Genomic DNA, 21,071 nt, shown 5'->3' on the forward strand with positions numbered 1-21,071 from the left:
GATGACATGTGGCATGGCCGGTTGGCCGGAGAGCAGCCCAGAAATGGCATGTTGTGGCTGGGTTTGAAAACAAGGTGCTTACCAGCTTTCCTTGCACACTTCATCACCCCTTACCCAGGGAATGTGGCTCCACTTCCCTGTTTGTTTTTTAGAGTATGCACTGTATTTTTCCTCAGTTTTACTGAGATATAAGTAATAACATTGCATTAGTTTAAGGAATATAACAGAAAGATTTGATAGTTGTATATCAATAAATGTATATATTGCACAATGATCACCAAAGGAAGTTTGGTTAACATCTGTCATTTCCTACAGTTTCAAATTTGTTTTTCTTATGAGGAGAACTTTTAAAATTACTCTCTTAGCAACTTTCAAATAGATAATACAATATTATTAAGTATAATCACGCTGTACGTGACACTCATGATTTGTTTATCTTGTAACTGGAAGTTTGTACCTTTTGACCACTTCACCCCCATTTCTTCCAACCTCTCTCTGGTTTTCTTAATGTGCACTTGGAAAATGGTGATTTGCTCTGCCTGTTATTGTTTTCATAGGGCACAGAAAGGAATCACAGTTGTTTCCCTTTGAATCTTTTAGGAAACCCAGTTTAAGAATAAGGTTATAGGAGAAAATGACATAACACTCCACTGTGTTGATCAGATTTATGGAGGTAAGTATCTTTTCCCCTGGGGTGTTGCCAGCCTATGAAAGTATAGCTGATAATGACAATATTTTTATGGTCCTTTACAGTTTACTAAGATTTCTTTATGTATTTATTTTGTTTAAATCAGTTTTGTGAATGAAAAAATTGAGATGTATAGTGGCTTGTTTGAGGCCACTTAGCTGGGGGAGCTTGGTCTTGAACTTGGAACCTATTCTGAGACTCCACCGTGCCATTAAGTGTTTGTTTATTTTGAGAGCAAGAGAGAGCATGCGTGTGTGAGCTGGGAGGGGCAGAGAGAGAGGGAGAGAGACTCCTAAGCAAGCTCCATGCCCAGTGCGAGCCCGATGGGGGGCTCAATCTCCCAACCATTAGATCACGACCTGAGCCAAAATCAGGAGTTGGATGCTTAACTGACTGAGCCGCTTGGGCGCCCCCACAGAGCCATTATCTGCTAGATCATACTTGTGGCTGTCCATGTTAGCTGTTAGATTTTACTGTAAAGTCTAATCTGATAAAGGCTTGTACTGTACTCTGTTTCTTTTTTGCTAAGGGTCAAGCTTCTCTGTGCTTCACGTCTATATTTTTTCTATCAGGGTTTTTTTCAGAAATCATTCAGTAGCTATTTAGCCCCACATAAGTAGGTGCTGCCTGGTCCAAACTTGGGGACAGGGAGGGCCCCCTGGCCATAAATCCAGGAATTGACTGTTCCGAAAGCGTGTCCCTAGTGACTCCCTTTCATCTTTTGTGATATTGGCTTTTGGAGTCCATTTTGCTGATAGCAGCCAGTTCATTTTGATCTTGTCAGAGGAATGAAGAGTCTTGCGCATCCTCAGAGAGCCGGGGCCCTTGCTGACAATTCCTTAGAGGACAGCACCTTTCCTCTCACTTTTGAGAGGTCCTCATAGTCTTACTTGTTTCCTTAGCATTAACTTTTTGCCTTATAACGTGATTTCCCTTCCTGATTTCTTCGTTGGTGTGTAGTGTTTGATGAGAAAAAAAAAACTCTCTTTGGACAACTGAAGAAATACCCTGAGAAACTCATCATCCACTGCAAAGACCTCCGAGTATTCCACTTCTGTCTGAGGTACACAAAAGAAGAGGAAGTCAAAAGGGTAACTAGTTGCATGTATTTTTAGGTTTTCTTTCCCATCAGGTTTTACCACCAACTCTTATTTCTGGCTTCTGTTGCATGAAGGTGGAGGGGAAGCATGTCTGTCTGTAAAGTGAAGTTGGTTATAATCCTGTATGCTTTGATTAGAGCTGAGAGAGAACTGGGGAAAGCGTGCCTGTGTATTATGTGGGCGCACGCTACCTTTAGTCCTTCAGTTCGTAATGCTTTTATTTCTGGAGCCTCTAAGGAGTGGGAGGTGGGAAACCAGGGTCAGGAGGCAGCCTTCTCTCACACCTGCCAGCCTTTGCGCAAAGTAGGAGCAGCGGCCCCCGACTCCGGGAATGGATGAGTTCGTGTGGGAGGTAGTAGCAGTATGTGGAGGGAGGAAGTGGGGCAGGGTTGGTTGGGCAAAGCTGAGTTACCAAATGAGGCCTGTGATTTTGGACCCTCAGGAAACTTTTGCTGCAGCACATTGAAATATATAACCGTATGCACTGGTTACAGTGGTCACTGTAACGTCGAAGATTTCTCTGACTGAGGTATCCAAAGTCTCAAGCTTGCCACTGTCATGGTACATATGTCAGGGGAGACCCAGAGGCGGCCAGCTCACCTGTTGTGTCTGGCTACAGTTGAGTTGTGCACGCTTACGAGCAACTCCTTGGTTTTCTTTTAGGGAATGTGGGAGTTCAGTTAGAATAATAAGCATCACTCTGGTATCTGTTCTGAGCAGGAAAAGAGTAGTGTAGACAGGGAAAAGTACCAGAGAAGCCAGAAACTTTATTTAAAAAAAAATTTTTTTTAATGTTTTATTTATTTCTGAGAGAGAGAGAGAGAGAGCGTGAGCAGGGGAGGGTCAAAGAGAGAGGGAGATACAGAATCTGAAACAGTCTCCAGGCTCTGAACTAGCTGTCAGCATAGAGCCTGACGCGGGGCTCGAAACCACGAACCATGAGATCATGACCTGAGCCAAAATCGGACGTTTAACCGACTGAGCCACCCAGGTGTCCCCAGAAATTTCATTTTGAATGATTTTAATCATCTATCCAAACATGCTTTTGTTTGCAACTTCAGACAAAAGCACAATGGATTGATTTCTTTTTCTAATCTTCTAGAAGAAGGTTGTAAAGGCCACAAGTGGATTAGAATAGCTAACTGTCTTGGTTATTGTCTGATATTAGCCTTCTGTCTTTGGTGTGTCAGATTTTTAGAATATCTGAATATGCATCACTTAAGTTTCTGTAGCACCTTGATTTTGAGAAATGAGACTGTTTCTTTAAATTTCCCTAGAAATTCAAAGCTCTTAGAAAACCTGACAAAATTGTTAACATTCTGCTTATTTGGCATTATTCCAAAAGATAGTGTCATAGAGACCTCAAGAGTGTTCGTGTGCTGCCCAGAGGAGCCTATTGGCATGACTGAAAACCTAGGCTCAGTGTTTATCTGCCAAAAGCATGACTGTCCCCATTGTTTGGTTCTCTCCTAGATTGTCAGTGGCATAATCCATCACACCCAGGCTCCCAAACTGCTTAAGCGATTGTTTCTGTTTTCCTATGCTGCTGCTGCTGCACAAAACCACACAGGTGAGTGTCTTCCGGGCTGTAATTTGCAGCCAGGCAGACTGTTTCGGTTCCTTCCCGACACTAGCAGGGGAAACCCATCCGTGAGCTTCTTTTTCCTCTTTCCCAGCAATCGATTGCCTCTTGCTTGGGTGATTCATTCAAGATTCTTATTTAAAAAACAAAAAACAAATCAAAAAACCAAAACTTTCTTCTTTTTTCCTGCAATCTTTGTTGCTTTAATTTATGTTTTAGGTTTATTTGCTTTTTGGGATTATTGGTTTGAGTATTTCTTATGAAAGCTAAAATCAGCATATTATAACGGGGAATGTGAGATTATAGAGAAGCAAAATTCAGATAAGTTTAAAATAACCCTGTTTGTTCCTGGGTTCTTTTTTTTTTTCACTTTAATGTACACGATTTCATTTCAAAGCACTCAAGAGAATGTTTTGCGTTCTAGGAAGTCTTTAAACAACCCAACATGTTCTGTAGCAAATATTTTGGGGGAATGGAGTAGTCGTGCATAAGGGAGCACATCAGAAAACAAGTGTGCTTACAGAACTTAAAATCCCAGGTGTTTGCCTTTCAGTTCAGGGAGCAGTCCTTTACTAAGGAACTTCAGTCATCCAGATTAGCTATTAATAATGCCCAGCACTGTTCAGTGTTTCCACAGATGTCCATCTGTACCTTCCCTCCATCTCTCTCCTTGGCTGGTGCACTGGCTCTGCCTGTCACTCGTAAGGTCATGCTGATGTTAAGTGACTGTGTGCTGTGTGCTTTTCGTCAGAGAAGTGGCGTGCTGGCTTAGTGGTGTGCTAGAGTGCAGAGTTTAAGTGCTCCTTTGGTCAGCATGTTTTGAACACTTGCTGTGGGTCAGCACTGTGGGGATGGACGTGAATACAACTAATCCCTGTCCTCTGTGAGCATCAAGTCAAGCAGAGGCAGCAGAGAGCTGTGTCCTCTGGTGGAAGGGCCTGCGAGGGAGGCCGACAGAGGGCACAGGTGGTGCCCGAGCAGACAGTGGAGGATGTGGGAGTGTCTGGTGGGTGCAGAGCATGTTTTGGGCAGAGGGATTAGCATGTGCAGAGATGTAGACATCTAAAAGAGCAGGTTGCATTTTGGGAACTCTGGTGACTTATAGAAAAGCTGTGAATTGGGTCTGTCCCACCTGAATTCAAATCCTGGCTGAATTGCTCAGTAGCTATGTGATCCTGGGGATGACACTAAACTCTTGGGGCATCTGTTTTCTCATTTTCAAAACAGCAGCGTTCATGCCTCTGTTGAAGTGTCATGAAGATTATAAATTGTTAAACGTGTGGCATGTAGGGTGCAGTAAGTTAAAGAGGGTTAATTGAAAGTGTAACTGCATATTATTTGGGGCAGATATGTTTAGAGAATTACACACTAACTTGAGATATTGCTCAGCTTGGGGCGCCTGGGCGGCTTAGTCGGTTGAGTGTCCAACTTTGGCTCAAGCCATGATCTCACAGCTTGTGGGTTCGAGCCCTGCATCGGGCTCTGTGCTGACAGCTCAGACAGAGCCTGGAGCCTGTTTCAGATTCTGTGTCTCCCTCTCTCTGTTCTTCCCCTGCTCACACTCTGTCTCTCTCTCAAAAATAAACAAACATTTTAAAAAAATTTTTAAAAAAGATAATGCTCAGCTCTGCTGTTACACTGAACATAAAATTAGTTCCTTAATTTCATAAGTTCATCTTTGTGAATGACAGACCTTTTCACTGCAGCTGTACATGTAAGTGCTGAGTAATTGGCTTACAACAGCTTGTTGCAATATGAGATATACAGAATATAACTTATTTGTTGGTTACTATAATTTATATAAACACTTATTGAGTTTATGTTTGAAAAATCATACTCTACTTTTAGGAATTCCACCTTTTCTTACATCCTGATTCTTGGTCCAGACTCTGTATAAGACAGTTTCTTGGCTCACCAACACTAGGTTGATCTGTGTTCCAAAATCCTTCTCTTGATGGACTCTGGCAGTTTCTTCACTGGGTGGTGCCTTTTTTTTGTGCCAGAAGGCCGAGGATATGCGGCATCTTTTATTCTATTTTAATTCCATCTTTTTCTTATCCTCCTTCCTACTCCCATTTTTTGAGAAGTAAATGTTATAACTGATAGATGCTAGTTGGCCAATTAGCTTTTGCGTTGAGAAGGTGTATGTAGAGGTGGGTGCTTTGCAATCTGAACATCTTTAGTTATTTCCTGGCTTGATAATTCACAAGAGTGATTTGGCTGAAGGGTCCTGAATACTCAAGATATGGATTTTAGGAAAGGACTTACTGGTGTTGCTAAGAAAATTATCTACTCTTGAACTGGAGTACTATTATTTGTGTTTGTCGGGTTTTTTTTTTTTTTGCATTTATTACTTTATGGAAAACCTTGATAGGTACCTGGGTATTAGCTCTGTTTCTGCCATTGCCTAGCTCTGTGACCTCAGGTAAATTTCTTGACCTTTCTGTGCCACATCTATAAAATGGAAGAATTAATATTGCATATGCTGTAGGATTATAAAGATTGAATTAATAAAATATAATATGCTCAGAACGGCACCTGGCACATACTAAGTGCTATATAAGTGTAACCACTGTTTTTATCATTATTCCTTTTATCCTTTGCACTATGATCTGATTTGATTAAAAGGAGCATGGGGGGAGGGGAGTCTGTGTGGCTCAAGACGGTTAAGCATCTGGCTCTTGATTTTGGCTCAAGTCATGTTCTCATGGTTCGGTTCATGAGTTAGAGCCCTGTGTTGAGGTCTGCACCCTGACCTTGGGGAGCCTGCTTGGGATTCTGTCTCCCTCTCCTCCCTCTCTGTCCCTCCCCTGCTCACATTCTCTTTGTCTCTTTCAAAGTTGGTTAAAAAAAAAAAAAAAAAAAAGCATGCAGGAGTTTTATCAAACACTGTTTTTCCCCAAAGTCTTGGGTTTTGTTTTGTTTTGTTTTGTTTTAATGTGCTACAAAGGGCTTGAAGTAACTGATTTGCATAAATACCTGAGACTGTTTTGATACATGTCACCCAGCGTTCTGTGGCTTGGGGAGGGCCATGGATACATCTGTTGAGCCGCAAGAGTGGTGCTCCTAGACATTTCCTCCTAGCAGGGAGTACAGGGCAGGGGAGGGGCAGAAGTCTTCCTCACCAGCGTGCAGTCTTTTATATGCCCTGACCCTCTGGTCTGGTGATGGTCTTTAGTTACCAGATGTCACACCGGAAAATCCTCTTGTTGACGGTGCATCTTCAAACCGAGGGAAGATTTACATTCAGGCATCTGACGTGCTATTCAAATGAGTTTGCCATCTTATGCACATATTGGTAGGGCTAAAAATATTTTATTATTTTAGCATTTGTGCCAAGTCTGTCTTCTAGTGCTTCACAGGATCTTTTATGTTATATAAATTATCTCATGGTCAGATGACTGAAAAGGGAGCTATAAATTACTTTTGCAAGGAGTGGAACAAGAACACCTCCAGTATAAAAAGACAGGCCCTTGGTCATAATTTTGGTGTCATGACAAAAAAAAAAAAAAAAAAAGGAACAAGGTTAGGATTAAGCAGTGAATTTACTGTGCTTGGTAAAAATGGGCTTAGTGGGCAAAACTGGGGTTTAGAGATCTACTTTCACATCATTAAAATACTTGTGCTTCACAACAAGATTTTATTGTCTTTTAAAATTTGCTTTGTTAGCCACGGATCCCAGGAACCATACTGTAATGTTTGACACACTTAAGGACTGGTGTTGGGAATTGGAGCGGACCAAAGGCAGTGTCAAGTACAAAGCAGTGAGTGTCAATGAAGGCTATAAAGTCTGTGAAAGGTAAGCATTCAGTGCTCTTTTTTTTTTTTTTTAACAGCTTTATTGAGATTGAGTTCACATAGCATTCAGTCCACATATTTGAAGTGTACAGTAGTTTGAGATCTCTTCACAGAGCGTGCAGCCATCACCACAGTCAACTTTATTTTTTTTTTTAATGTTTTATTTATTCCTGAGAGAGAGATACAACGTGAACAGGGGAGGATCAGAGAGAGAGGGAGAAGACACAGAACCCAAAACAGGCTCCAGGCTCTGAGCTAGCTGTCAGCATAGAGCCTGACGCGGGGCTCAAACCCACGAACCGTGAGATCATGACCTGAGCTAAAGTCGTATACTCAACTGACTGAGCCACCCAGATGCCCCACCACAGTCAACTTTAGAACCTTTTCATCAGCTCTGAAAGAAACCTCAAAGCCCTTAGTAGTTGCTTCCCATGTGCCTCAACACCCCTAGCCCGAGGCAACCTCTGGTCCACTCTCTTGGTCCACGTTCTGTCTCTATAGTTTGCTTATTCTGGAAATTTCATATAAATGGACTCGTATAATAAGTAGTCTTTATGCTGCTTTCACTTACCATGGTGTTGTCACAGCTCATCCATGGTGTAGCAGGGATCAGGATTTCATTCTTTTTTACTGCTGAATAAGATTCCATGGTATGGACGTACCACATTTTATTTATCAGTTGGTAGACATATGGGTTGTTTTCCCTTTTTGGCCATTATGAGTAATGCTGCCATGAACATTTGTGTACATGGTTTTATGTGCACAGAGGTTTCCGGGTCTCTTGTGTGTATCTATACACCTAGTGGTGGAATTGCTGGCTCATGTAGTAACTCCGTGTTTCACTGTTTGAAGAGCTGCTGGACTGTTTGCCCTAGTGACTGTACCATTTCACACTCCCATCAGCAGGGTACAAGGGTTCCATGTTTTCCACATTGAAACCATGCGTTAGAAACCCTTAAGGTGTCCCTTAAAACATTCAAAAGGGAATTTGTGTCTTTTTGTGTGTATGTGTCTTTTTTTTCATTGTATCTGTAGTCTAAGCGTGACACGATTAGAGCCATTTCTAAATTTATATTGTGTATTTTCCTTATTTCTGTTGGGCTCTTTATTTATTCAGTAAAAATCTTTGAGTGGCTACTATTATGCCAGGTAGTGACCTTGCTGCTGGAGATAACAGCACTAAACAAAGACCCTAAAAATTCCCGCCCTCCTGGAATCGTCATTCTGGTGGGAGGAAAACTATGATAGAACAAATGAGTGACTGGCGTGTATTAAAAGGTAGTAAGTTGGGGCGCCTGGGTGGTTCATTCGGTTGGATGGCCGACTTCAGTTCAGGTCATGATCTCACGGTTCGTGGGTTCAAGCCCCGTGTCAGGCTCTGTGCTGACAGCTGGCTCAGAGCCTAGAGCCTCTTCCAGATTCTGTGTCTCCCTCTCTCTCTGACCCTCCCCTGCTAATGCTGTCTGTCTCAGAAATGAATAAAACGTTAAAAAAAAAAAAGGTAGTAAGTAGACAGAGAAAAATAACCCAGCGATGGCCTAGGGTGTGCTGGACGTGTTCTTGTGAAGGATTGTCAGGCTCGGGGGACCTGAGAGGCACAGACTCTGAGGTGAAGTCTAGTCTGGCTTCTGTGATGAACAGCAAGGAGCCCAGGGGCTGGGGAGCCCAGGGGACAGAGGAGTAGGGGTGAGGTCAGGGCGGAGAGGGGTGGTTGGATGGTTATGGTGGGAGGCTTTCAGAATTTATCATGCAGTGAGGAGGAGTTAGAGCAGAGGCGTGATGTGGTCTGACCTACATTTTTAAAGGATGACGCTGCATAATCCTCTTTTAGAAACTTGAATCTTATCATTTTGGAACATATTCCCCAACACTCTGGTAACAGTTTCATAAGATTTATATTTTTGTAGAGCATTTTGTATTTATGGTTCTGATGGGCCTCTTCACATCAGTTTTGATTTTGATCAGTTTCAGGTATCTATCAAGTTAGCTCTCTCGACACAGCACAACCTGGAGTGACCGTGGGGAGGGACCTCAAGGACATGTGTCACCTCCCCATTCCCACCCTCCTGCTCCCCTCTTTCCTAGTCACAAAACTTGGAGAGGTAAAGGTAGCTCTCGCTCAGACAGAGCTTAGAAACCCCTGTGCCGAGGAGGCGGTAGTGTGTAGTGTGATGTGGACACTGTTAGAAGGTATCCCCATTCCCAGGATTGGTTTTAAAAAATCCTGCCACATACTGATTAAATTCACTAATATCTGTGTAGTTATCAGTGTACCAAAAATATACCTGGTAGGAAAGGCAGGTGGGGAGGAAGCCTTTAATGAGTGGTTAGCAGGGAAAAGAAAGCTTTAGCAAAATTTCAGTGCTTAGAGCACCTGGTGCCAACACCCCTTCCCTTCCTCCCCCCGCGCCCTCCCCGTGGGCTGCCCCAGTCATGCAGAGTCCTCTACCCTTTTCTGCCCCAAGGGGAAGATACAGGGCAAGTTGTGCTGTTTCTCACCTGGACCACGGTGGTGCCGCCTGCGTGGTCTCCCCCGGCGTCCATTGTCTGTATCTACAAGGCCCTTCGTAGTTTGACTCCTGCCCGACTCCCTTCTGTGTAGCCCTCTGGCCATGCGGACCCCCTGCCAGAGACCTTGCCCAGGTGGTCTTCTGTGGGGGGTGCACCTTCGGCTTTCAGCCACGGGAGCGTGCTTCCTTCCAGCTTGTGGGGCAGATCTTAGCCCCGGTGGAGCCTTCCCAGGTCCAGGTCAGGTCTCTGGAAGAACTTTCGTTGCGCTTACTGTAGGCCTCTCCTCACAGTACTTCGTACAGTTGTGAGTTTATTTTTATCTGTGTCACTGTTTGGAAATGTTTGTTTCTGCAACCTGTCAGCTCTGGAGAGATTCAGGGACACTGCTTTTGTTCATCATTATATCCTCAGTACCTAGTACCGTGCCTGCTTTTTTTTTTTTTTAGTTTTTTTTTAATGTTTATTTTTGAGACAAAAAGAAACAGAGCGTGAGCGGGGGAGGGGCAGAGAGAGAGGGAGACACAGAATCTGAAGCAGGCCCCAGGCTCTGAGCTGTCAGCACAGAGCCCGATGCGGGGCTTGAACCCACAAACCATGAGATCGTGACCTGAGCCGAAGTCAGACGCTTAACTGACTGAGCCACCCAGGTGCCCCGTATAGTGCCTGCTTTTGAGAGGCCCTCAATAAGTAGAATAAGTAATGGAAGCCCTTCCTTCAGGGGTTAGAGGGCACTCCAACCAGTTTGGATAAGAATAGGACACGGAGTGTCTGCCTCATCTCCCAAGGTCGGAGCTGGCTCTTCCAGTACCAGTCTTCCTTCCGAAAAGCCTTTGTCTCCTCCTGCCTCCTGTCAAGGTATTGGAAGGTCTGTTACCCCGTAGGGTGCGTGACACAGCGGGACCTATAAACCGATGCTGCCGCAGGAGGACATCGCGGCCCTGATGCAGTCACTCTACGGTTTCCTCACCCTCAGGAAGGCCAGGCCCGAGTGGATTGGATAGCTTTCCTTGAGTATTTATTTGGAATATTTCCTTGAATAATTATTCCTTGCATAATAAAGTCGTCCTGTATTGGGAAAGGCTGTTTACTTGAAACTTGTCCTAATGACTAAAATGACTGCTCTCCAAGGAGGGAAGGTTAGCTGTTTGTGGACATTGGGAGCCTCACAGCGGGGACTCCTCAGAACCTGCTCACTGGGGCAGGAGAAGACCTCTCGGGCTCCCCTCGCTGGTGCACAGCTGTCCATCTCTGGGCACCCTCCTTTCTTTAGCCGCCGCATGCTACATATGCTAATATGCTTGCTTCTGATATTTTTCCCCCTTTGGTGAAAGACAACTTATGAGGGAAAATTAACTGGCTAACCAACATTGTAAAATATTAACCTCACTAGTAGGGGAAGGCATGCAAATTTTTTAAAACAATGTGGCCCCAGGAGCACCTGGGTGCCTCGGTCCATTGAGCATTGGACTCTTGATTTTGGTTCAGGTTGTGATCTTGTGGTTTGTGGGTTTGAGCCCTGCATCAGGCTCCATGCTGCCAGCACAGAGCCTGCTTGGGATTCTCTCTCTCTCCTTCTCTCTGCCTCACCCACCGGCTCATGCTTGCTCTCTCTCTCTCTCTCAAATAAATAAAAATAAACTAAAAAATAAAGTATTGTGGCCTCAGCTTTGTAGAATGAGCCTCTGGGGAAGGAGCTGAGACTCGGGGCTGGACCCGCCCCACATTGGGCCCCCTCTGCAAGCTGAGAACCGGTGGACTGTGTGGAAGCCGCCCTCCAGGGCAGCGAGGCTCCCAGTTTGCACAGCTGAATCACCTGGGAGCTCATTAGTGTGCAGATTCTGACTCCATAGGTGTGAGGTTGGACTTGAGAGTGTGCTGCCCAGGTGGTGCTGCTGCACACTTGGAGTGGCGGGGTCTTCTACATCAATAGCCGTCACCCTGTTACTATACCGGAGGGCTTTTCAGCTTCGGATTTTCCTCAGGCTTCGGATATTTAGTAGTTCTGGGGTGGAGCCTGGACATAGGGAGGTTTTTAATCCTTCCATGTGATTTTAATGGGCAGCCTGATTCATTGATTTGTGAAGAGGTATTTATGTATGTGTGTCTTTTACTCAGTGATAACACCTGAAGAAGGGACCCCTTACCACCCACCCCCTCAAGCACACATCTAATTAGAAAATATTCGAACACTGCAAACGTCAAAAGCCAAATAATTCTTTTTTTTCCTTAAAGTCAAATGATTCTTAACACTTTTGATGGTTTGAAGTATCACGTCCTTGACCAATAGTTTGAAAACCTGGTTTTACATTATAATATAATGGGTGCTTTTTTCTTTTTAATTACCTTTAAGATTTTTTTAATGGAAAATTTCAAGCAGTATAAAAGAGAAGAGAATGTGATGAATTCCCTTTTACCATCACCCACCTTCAGCAAGTCTTTTTTTTTTTTTTTAAGTTTATTTATTTATTTTAAGAGAGACAGAGTGTAAGTCAGGGAGGGCACACCCACCAGCACAGAGCCCAATGCAGGGCTTGAACACACCTTACTGTGAGATCGTGACCTGAGCTGCAGTCAAGAGTTGGTTGCCTAACTGACTGATCCATGCAGGCGCCCCAGCAATTCTTAACTCCTGCCTAATCCTGTTTTCTCTGCGCTTTCCTTGAATTGTGTTGAAGTAAATCCCAGACCTTACCACATTTCATTCGTGAATATTTTGGTATACATCTTTAACAATTAAGGACTCTTTATAAATATAATCATAAAACCATTGTCACACCTTTCAAATTTAACATTAAAACCATCAATAGCATTCAGTAGCCAGTGTTCAAAATGTCCCCATTGTTTTATAAGCTTTTAAAGCAATTTTTCATCTTTTTATGCTTTATCATTAATCAAGACTCAATGAGATTGATTTCTTGCCATTGATTGATAGATGTCTTAAGTCTCTTAACCTATAGATTTTCCCACTGTTGTTTTCTTGTTTTTCAATGTTTATTTATTTTTGAAGGGGAGAGAGAGAATGAGAATGAGTGGGGGAGGGGCAGAGAGGGAGGGAGACACAGAATCTGAAGCAGGCTCCAGGCTCTGAGCTGTCACTACAGGGCCTGATGCAGGGCTCAAACTCATGAGCCATGAGATCATGACCTGAGCCAAAATCGGATGCCCAACCGTCTGAGCCACCCAGGTCCCCCCGTTGTTTGTTTTCTTGCAATTTGTTTGAAGAAACCAGGCTGTTTGATGGTTTTCTTTCTTTTCTTTTTTTTTTTTTTAAATGTTTTATTTATTTCTAGGAGAGAGAGAGAGAGAGAGACAGCGGGAGCAGGGGAGGGTCAGAGAGAGAGGGAGTCACAGACTGAAACAGGCTCCAGGCTCTGAGCCGGCAGCCAGCACAGAGCCCGACGTGGGGCACGAACCCGCGAATCGTGAGATCATGACCTAAGCGAAAGTCGGACGCTTAACCAACTAAGCCACCCAGGCGCCCCTATTTGATGGTTTTCTGTAATCTGGATTTGGTTGGTGTTTAAAATAGTGCTCCACTCCCTTGCGGGTTGATTAGATCTAATGATTTGATCACATGAAAATTATGATCTCTTCAACTTAGAAAGTCCATCTGTCCCATCACCTAATACTTAAGGGATTTACTTCAAACGTGCAGCCATCTGATATTTCCTGTTGTAGTCACACCACAGTTACCTTCTTATTTCCCGTGAGGCTTTATTTTAAGCTCTTTGACTGAAAGGTGTTTGTAGCTTAACAGTGATGCAACTTAGGCAGGTTTCTTATTAATAGAAACCTGCATCTGTTAACTAGAGGAAGAGGTGGTGTCCCTCTACAGCTCTGATCTTTGCACCTCCGAAACCTAACTTTCCCACATCCTACCACTTAACAGGTTATTTTTAGAACCTAAAATTTCTCATGTAGAAACTGAAGTCATACTGGTTGGGTTCAGGGCCTAGTTCTCCTAATGCTGCTTAGTTGTATAACCTGGGAAGGACTTTAGTGGCACTGTCTCAGTTTCTTTATCTGTGAAATGGAATAATAGTATAGTGTATACTCATAAGAGTTGTCAGGAGGATTAAATGAGTAATTTGTGTTACCTAATTAGAGCCTGGCATACAGTAAACACTTAAATGTTTGTTGTTGTCAGAATGCTTGCTACAGTTTAGGCAACAGCCTTTTTTTTTTTTTAAGTTCATTTATTTTCAGAGAGAGACCACAAGCAGGGGAGGGGCAGAGAGAAGGGGAGAGACAGAACCCCAAGCAGGCTCTGTGCTGTCAGTGCGGAGCCCAATGTGGGGTTGAACCCACGAACCATGAGATCATGACCTCAGCCGAAACCGAGAGTCAGATGCTTGACTGAAAGAGCCACCCAGGCACCCCTAGGCGGCAGTCATCTTAATTACTGGTTTCATATTAGTCTGACTGAAAACAACATGGATGCTTAATTGACACTATATGAGAAGGATCCCTCCCAATTTTGGAATTCATATATTTTTAGATATCACAGATTCTAGTCCCCACATTTCATGGATGAGGAAACAGACCCAGAGAGGTAGGGTAGCTTACTTAGGGTCACACAGAATCAGAGGCAGAGCTAGGATTTGAACCCAGAGTCCCAACTGATTTGGCCAGAGATAGTTCATGTGCATTTGCTCTTCCTTAACAGGAAAATAAGGTTCGTGTCCTGCCACTCTGCTTTCGCTTCCTCAGTTCATTAAAGTTGAGCTTTCATACTTAGTGGATTACTCTCGTACTAACACTGGTGACATTTCTTTCTTCTAGATTGCCAGCGTACTTTGTTGTCCCCACCCCTCTTCCCGAAGAGGACGTGTCACGCTTCCAGGGTCATGGCATACCAGTAAGTACCTCTAGAAACTCTCATAGCCATGGGTTGCTCATCAACCCATTCTGACAAGTTATTCTATTTAAAGCCCTTGGCTTTGGTCCTCTGTTCAAAACTGATCCAAAAATACCTCAGGGATTCACTAAAAAAGTTTCTCTCTCAGACATGAGGCTCCCTAGAACAGAGCTCTAAAGTTTTCACAGATGCGGTAGAGTTTTTGCAGAAACATCTTAGAGATACAAGAGGATTACGTATCTCTCTAGTGTTGAAAGTTAGCCTGCTTTAACCCCTGAAATAATTTTGAGGCTGAACTGACCACACAAAGGGTAGCAAGGTTTAAGGTTCTTTTTGGCCCCACTATTAATTTTTGAGTGGGCGTGGCCACATTTCCTCCCAGGGACAACATGGAGAGCTTACTTAGTTTTCATAGAATAGACTGGGATGGGAGCCATATTTAATGTGTCACTGATCAAAGAAAGCAAGACTTTGGCAGTTACTCCAGTTTCTAATTGGTGGTTGGGAGTTGCCAAGCCTTCAGGGAATTTAGTAAGGAATGAGAACTACAAATAAATGCTGTGCTATGCACATGGCTCGTTCACCAAAAAGGTCACTCCTGTACAGGAGGCAAGATGTTTAATCAGAGGTCACGTGCCCAGAAGCCCATGTATGCAGGGCGGGTAATGAGCTTGGCCCTTGCAGTGAACCAGATACCATCCCCCTGAGTGAAGGGGAGGCTGCTTCTCTGTGTCCGGCAGTTTGTGCTGTGTGGGAATATGTCCTGATTTCTCAGGAAAAGCCAGAGATAGGGATTTTTATGTGAGTTGTGAGTTTTCCCCATTTCTATATGTATGCAACTGATTCAGATGTTTAAAAAACTGGTCTTGCTTTCGGTGACTGTAAGGTTGGGAAGATTCCTGCCAGGCCGAGGACATAGGATCACCTTTTCCCTTTCGACCTTTCCCCGAAGCCTTTGAATAAAATGGTTTGATCCCCCCACCCCCCCAAAAAACAAAAAACAACTCTGGTCTTTGGGCTGGAGTTGGCTCATGTCCTACCAGTTTGCAATCTTTGATTGAGAGAGGATGTTTTCACACTTTGGGGTCTTAACGCTCAACACTTTCAAAGAGGTTTTGTTTATGTGGATTATATTGTTTCATATTTATCATATGAAAAACTAAAAATTTACTGGTTATTTTATCAATAAACTTACTGCATTTTAATGTAAATAATGTATTTTTGTGAAAAATAGCTATTGTTCATAACACAAAAAAAACATAGGGTAACGGTATTTCACATTTTTAAAAATAGAAGACTGCCAGATTCTTATATCTGCCTCTTTCATTCCATCTGTTGTAGGATGTTAGGGTTTGGTTGGAGTACATGAAAATCCAGCCTCACACAGATCCGTATGTGGGGAAGGGAAGAATATTAGCCTTTTCAGATAATTGAGAATATTGTTCTTTGATGGCACACCAAAAAAAAAAAAAGAAAAATGATGAGTGGTAGTTTCATAAAGGTTAATTGCAATAAGGAATCTGAAAACATAATGAATTTTTCATTCTCTGCTAAATTAAAATCCACCAGTCTGTCTTGTACTTGGCATAGATCTTAAAACATGCATGATTTTATGACATTATATAGTGGTCATTTGGAAAGTGTTGGTTCACTGAGTTACATAGATCATCCAAATATTAACATATTTCCTTATATAATATAAAAATCAGGGGTGCCTGGGGGCTTAGTCCATTGAATGTCCAACCTTTTTTTTTTTTAAGTTTATTTATTTTAGGGGCTCCTGGGTGGCTCAGTTGGTTAAGCGCCCGACTTCGGCTCAGGTCATGATCTCACAGTTCGTGGGTTCGAGCCCTGCATCGGGCTCTGTGCTGGAGCCTGCTCCAGATTCTGTGTCTCCCTTGCTCTCTGCCCTTCCCCCACTCATGCTCTGTTTATCTCTGTCTCAAAAATAAACAAACATAAAGTTTATTTATTTTGAGAGAGAGTGCACCCAGGGGAGGGGCAGAGAGGGAGGGAGAGAGGGAAAAATCTTTAGGATTTTCCCCCCTGCCCCTCTCCCCTGTTTGTTCTCCATCTCATGCTCTCTCTCAAAAATAAATCACATTCATTAGCATCGGCCTTATCTGATCAGAAAAGTCTGTATATTTTGGGACGCTGTCCAGCTGGAGTCAGAGGTTAGTTTTCCACAATTCTAATTTTTGCTTGAAAGTTCATTTTTTCTCGTTTGCAACAATTTGTCAGTTGTTTGCCTTGAAGCGGTAGGGTCACTTCATTCTTATTTTGAGGGTGCACCTGCCAGATACCAAAGTCTGAACCCCCATTGTTTGACTCGCACTCATTCTGTCTTTTTTTCTCCTCACCCATTCTTTCAATTCCACGGAAAGAGCAGCAGGTTCACCTCTCAGCTCAGGCACGTACGTGCTCTTCCTCAAGACAAACACCACATCAGTGGTCGCGTTCCACTCTGTCACGCGGGATCTAAAGCATAGAACTGTTAAATTGTCCGTAATGGTCAAGATTAATAAAATTAATAATTTTTAGTCCTTCATTAAGGACATTCTCAAGTGAAACAGAATTTTCTTTCCTGTGAGTGTGTGGCAGCGAAGAATGCAGTGGTGACCGATGGCCTCTGGTAGTGGTGCCTCCGTTGGTGTGCAGGCACCAGCACTTTTGACCACCAGGGCTTAGCCATTGGTGCAAATGTCAACCCCGTGCAAAGGACACGTTCCCTCTTAGTATTATTCTCAGAACACCTGAAAGAGTCTTGGGATCCCCCACACCCATCGCGACTACATTTTAAGAATTGCTGTTGTAGGAGAATGAAAATGAAGGTCTTCGTTTTTCAGCCTTTCAGAGATGGATCTAGGGAGAGAGGGTGAGCTCGGTGGGAAGCAGCAGAGATGAATTGTCCGCACACGTGCAAATAGGCTGCTTTTCCATCTGGCGTTTCATGAAATGTCTATATGTGTTCTAGCCAGGCCTTCAGGCTGAGGAGGAGAAAATGTTCTGCTAGGACCCGAGTGGGGGTCCAGCAACGTAACTTTGATAGAAACAGTAGGAAGAAGGTGTTCTTGCTTTTTCGGATCTGCCTTAACGATAGGTATGTCCTGGAAGTTGTTAGCGGGGTTCGCATGAACGGACAGCGGAAACGTTGTGGACATGAGGGAACTGACACATTCACCCAGGGAACACAGCGCTCTCAGTACACAGAACGTAAAATTTGCCATTAATGGCATTTAGCGTATTCACCATGTTGTGTGACCAGAACGCTTGCGTGTCTCCATGCTTTTTTACCCTGCTTTTCAGCTAGTCTGTTTTTTCTTGCTTTCACTTATTTTCAGTGAAGACCCGCATCATTTGTAAGTTCAGTCCCATCCTTGCTCTGGTAGCGACTTTGGCCTCGTCTACCGTCTGCTGTTCTCCAACCCCTGAGTATTGATCCTTTTTGGCTGTGGAGCTAGTGAACGTTGCTAAAGATGATTCAGACCAAACAGCAGAGTGTTCCTTAACGGGATACGTGAAAGCCATGTTACCTTGCCTCAGTTGGGCCTTTGTTCTGGTCGGCTGTCTGTTATTTAACTCCTTTTGGATCCTGTATCATTATTCCCTGGGACTGGTATAAACCATCTTTTGATTCTCTTTAGGTTTGTAATTCCATTTTTTTTTTTTAAGTTTTATTTACGTTGGTAATCTCTACTCCCAGTGTGGGGCCCAAACTCAGGACCCTGAGATCAAGAGTCACAGAGTCACATGCTCTTACAGCTGAGCCTGCCAGGTACCCCTGTAATTCCATTCTTTCTCCTCCTCCTCCCCTGCCTCCTCCTCCTCCCCTCCCTCCTCCGCCCCCCTCCTCCTCATCCCCTCNCCCTTCCCCCCTCCCTCCTTTTCCTTCCTCTCTTTCTTCTTCCTTCTTCTTCTTCCTCCTCCTCCTCTTCCTCCTTTTTTAAAGTTTATTTATTTTGAGAGAGAGAAAGCACGAGCCAAAGAGGGGCAGAGAGAGAGAATCCCAAGCAGGTTCCACGCCCAGTCCAGAGCCTGATGTGGGGCTCGATCCCCTGACCATGAGACCATGACCCGAGCCAATATCAAGAGTTGGACTGTTCAACCGACTGAGCCGCCCAGGTGCCCCCTATAATTCCAGTCTTTTGTACTGAGAGACAACATTTCCCCTACTTCTGTGGGATCTTGGACAATCAGCGGCAAGACCTCCCTCAGCTTCCTCCTTTACCTCCTGTTGTTTTTCTCTGTGTTCCTGTTTCCTTTTCCTGAACCTAACTAAACATCTGCCTGGCTCTTGATCTCATCTGTCCTTGCTTTGTCTGGAGCCTACTTCCGTCAGTCTTCCACCTTCCATGTGGATCGTTCCACGGCTCTGGTCTACCTGAAGGCATGTCAGGCTCTCCCTAACCTGAAGGAGCCCCCCTGAAGAGTTAAGCTACTGGCTTGTTCTCTCTTCCTGTACCGACAAACATATTTAAAGACTCTACTGGCCTGGGCGCCTCGGGTTCTGACTCTTGATTTGGGGTTGCATCATCATCTCACAGTTTCGTGGGATTGAGCCCCACATCGGACTCTGCAGTGCCACAAGGGGTCTGCTTGGGATTCTGTTTCTTCTCTGCCCTCCCCACTCGCACTAGCTCTGTCTCTCTCTCTCAGAATAAATAAATGAACATTAAAAAATAAGAGACTTTGTACTAATTTCCCCTACTTGTCTCTCTGCTGGTTTCTTCTTACATGGTGACTTTTACCCCCTACTTTGCTGAAGGACCTTCCAGACGTCACTGGACCTTGTGTTGTGCATGCCCACGTCCCCACCCCATCACTGCAAGTTTGACACTGATTATATTCTCTTTTTTTGCTTCTAAATTTCTGTCTTGCTGTGGACACACTATGCTTTCTTGGTCCTCTGACCCTCTTTTGCTCTCTTTCTCAAAATAAATAAATTTTTAAAAGTTAAAGAATTTTGCTTGTTTCCTATTATTTTTTAAACAATACCTAGTGCTTTTGCTTTTATTATCTATTTTCAGAGTATTAAAAAAAAACTTTTAATGTTTATTTTTGAGAGAGAGAGAGAGGCAGAGTACGAGTGGGTGAGTGGCAGAGAGAGAGGGAGACACAGAATCTCAAGCAGGCTCCAGGCTCTGAGCTGTCAGCACAGAGCCTGATGTGAGGCTTGAACTCATGAACGGTGACATGACCTGAGCCGAAGTCAGACACTTAACTGACTGAGCCACCCAGGTGCCCCTATTTATTTTTTCAAGTAGAGAACAGTTAGGGAATTATCCCAGGTGAGTGAGACAAGTCTGGTTGTTCCCCCAAGAGAAAATGAGTTATGGTTGAATGTCACCAAGAGTGAACCCTTTCTAGCCCCGGAGAAGAGATAAAAAGGGTTATGGACCCTTAATTTCTCAGAACCTGTCACCTAGTCATGGCTGAGAGCGTCTCCTCTTTCATCCAAGTGAGCTGCAGCAATGAGGGGCACGATTGCCTGGGCATTCAAATTGCTGCCATCTGTGGCTGAGGGCTGGAGACTGTGTGGTGGTTTCTGCACGTTGCTGAGCATGACACTGGGGGAGGATGGCAGAGGGCCCTTTGATTTGTCTCCGTGTCCTAACACGCCCACCTCATTATGAATCTTAAGGAGTCAAAGTACAGCCTGGCCCTGAAAGGGGAGTCATTGCTTTTCGGCGTTTCCTAGAGCGGTCCTGCGTCCCTCTGCCCTCACTCCCTGGGCGGCCTCGTCATCTCTTCCACGTCTGCTGGCTGCCAGCTCCCATGTCTGGAGCCCCGGTCCTTCCTCTCCTTCCTAAACTTGTCACCCTCATCTAATGTGCCTCCTGGCTGTCTGCACCTGGGTGTCCTGTCGGCACTAGACACCTGATACACCCGGAACCCATTGCATCATCTTCCCCTGAAACCGCAAGCCAGTTCCTCCTGGCCTTCTGTGTGTGGTGCACAGTGTCGCCTGGCTCATGTGCTGATCTTGAACCTCGCAGCCCAGGCTTCCGCCACTAGCATGTCCGGTGTAGAGTTTGTACCATTCATTGCATATGAGTAGCAAAAAGTACCAGTTCTGGATAGCAGAATTATACAAAGCATCTTCCCCTAGGTTTTATCTTTGAGCTGAGGCTGATGACTTGGTCAGCAGAGCAGTGGCTGTGCCCTAGCCATTCTCAACCCGTGACCAGGCCTTTGTGGGGCACAGAGTCCACGACCGTGCTCATCTGCCCTAAGGAGGCTTGCCCTGTCCTCCTTTCCAGGCTCCACTGGCAGATTACCCCCTGCCTCAAGGTCAGTTCTCCTTTCCTTTTGTTCCTGCAAAACAGAGCAAACAAACAAACTCTCCCACTGTAGCCAGAAAAGTGCCCGAGCACCTGAACCCGTCACTTATGGTCATTCACGTGATTTCTTCCTCTTGTGCCTTCCCTTTGTGGTTCCTTGAAATCTCTTCTCTCATTGACCATGTCCTACCTTTTTTTATGTTTATGAGTTTACTTCCCTTTTGAGAGAGTGAGCTCCTCGGAGGTAGACACT

General features: G+C 44.3%; 1 protein-coding gene across 2 annotated transcripts in view; it reads left to right on the top strand.

Moving 5' to 3' along the window:
* The window catches only part of MTMR12 (myotubularin related protein 12), a 67,281-nt gene that overhangs the window by 31,213 nt on the left and 14,997 nt on the right, over positions 1-21,071 (top strand). For both annotated transcript variants that reach the window (XM_077755835.1, XM_077755834.1), the window contains exons 4-8: positions 601-673; positions 1,649-1,779; positions 3,262-3,358; positions 7,040-7,169; positions 14,462-14,537. In XM_077755835.1, coding sequence (XP_077611961.1) covers positions 601-673; positions 1,649-1,779; positions 3,262-3,358; positions 7,040-7,169; positions 14,462-14,537 — 507 coding nt within the window. The remainder of the gene's footprint in view (positions 1-600; positions 674-1,648; positions 1,780-3,261; positions 3,359-7,039; positions 7,170-14,461; positions 14,538-21,071) is intronic.

Source organism: Crocuta crocuta, unplaced genomic scaffold, assembly GCF_008692635.1.
Source record: "Crocuta crocuta isolate KB4526 unplaced genomic scaffold, BGI_CrCroc_1.0 scaffold222, whole genome shotgun sequence".
Classification (NCBI taxonomy): domain Eukaryota; kingdom Metazoa; phylum Chordata; class Mammalia; order Carnivora; family Hyaenidae; genus Crocuta; species Crocuta crocuta.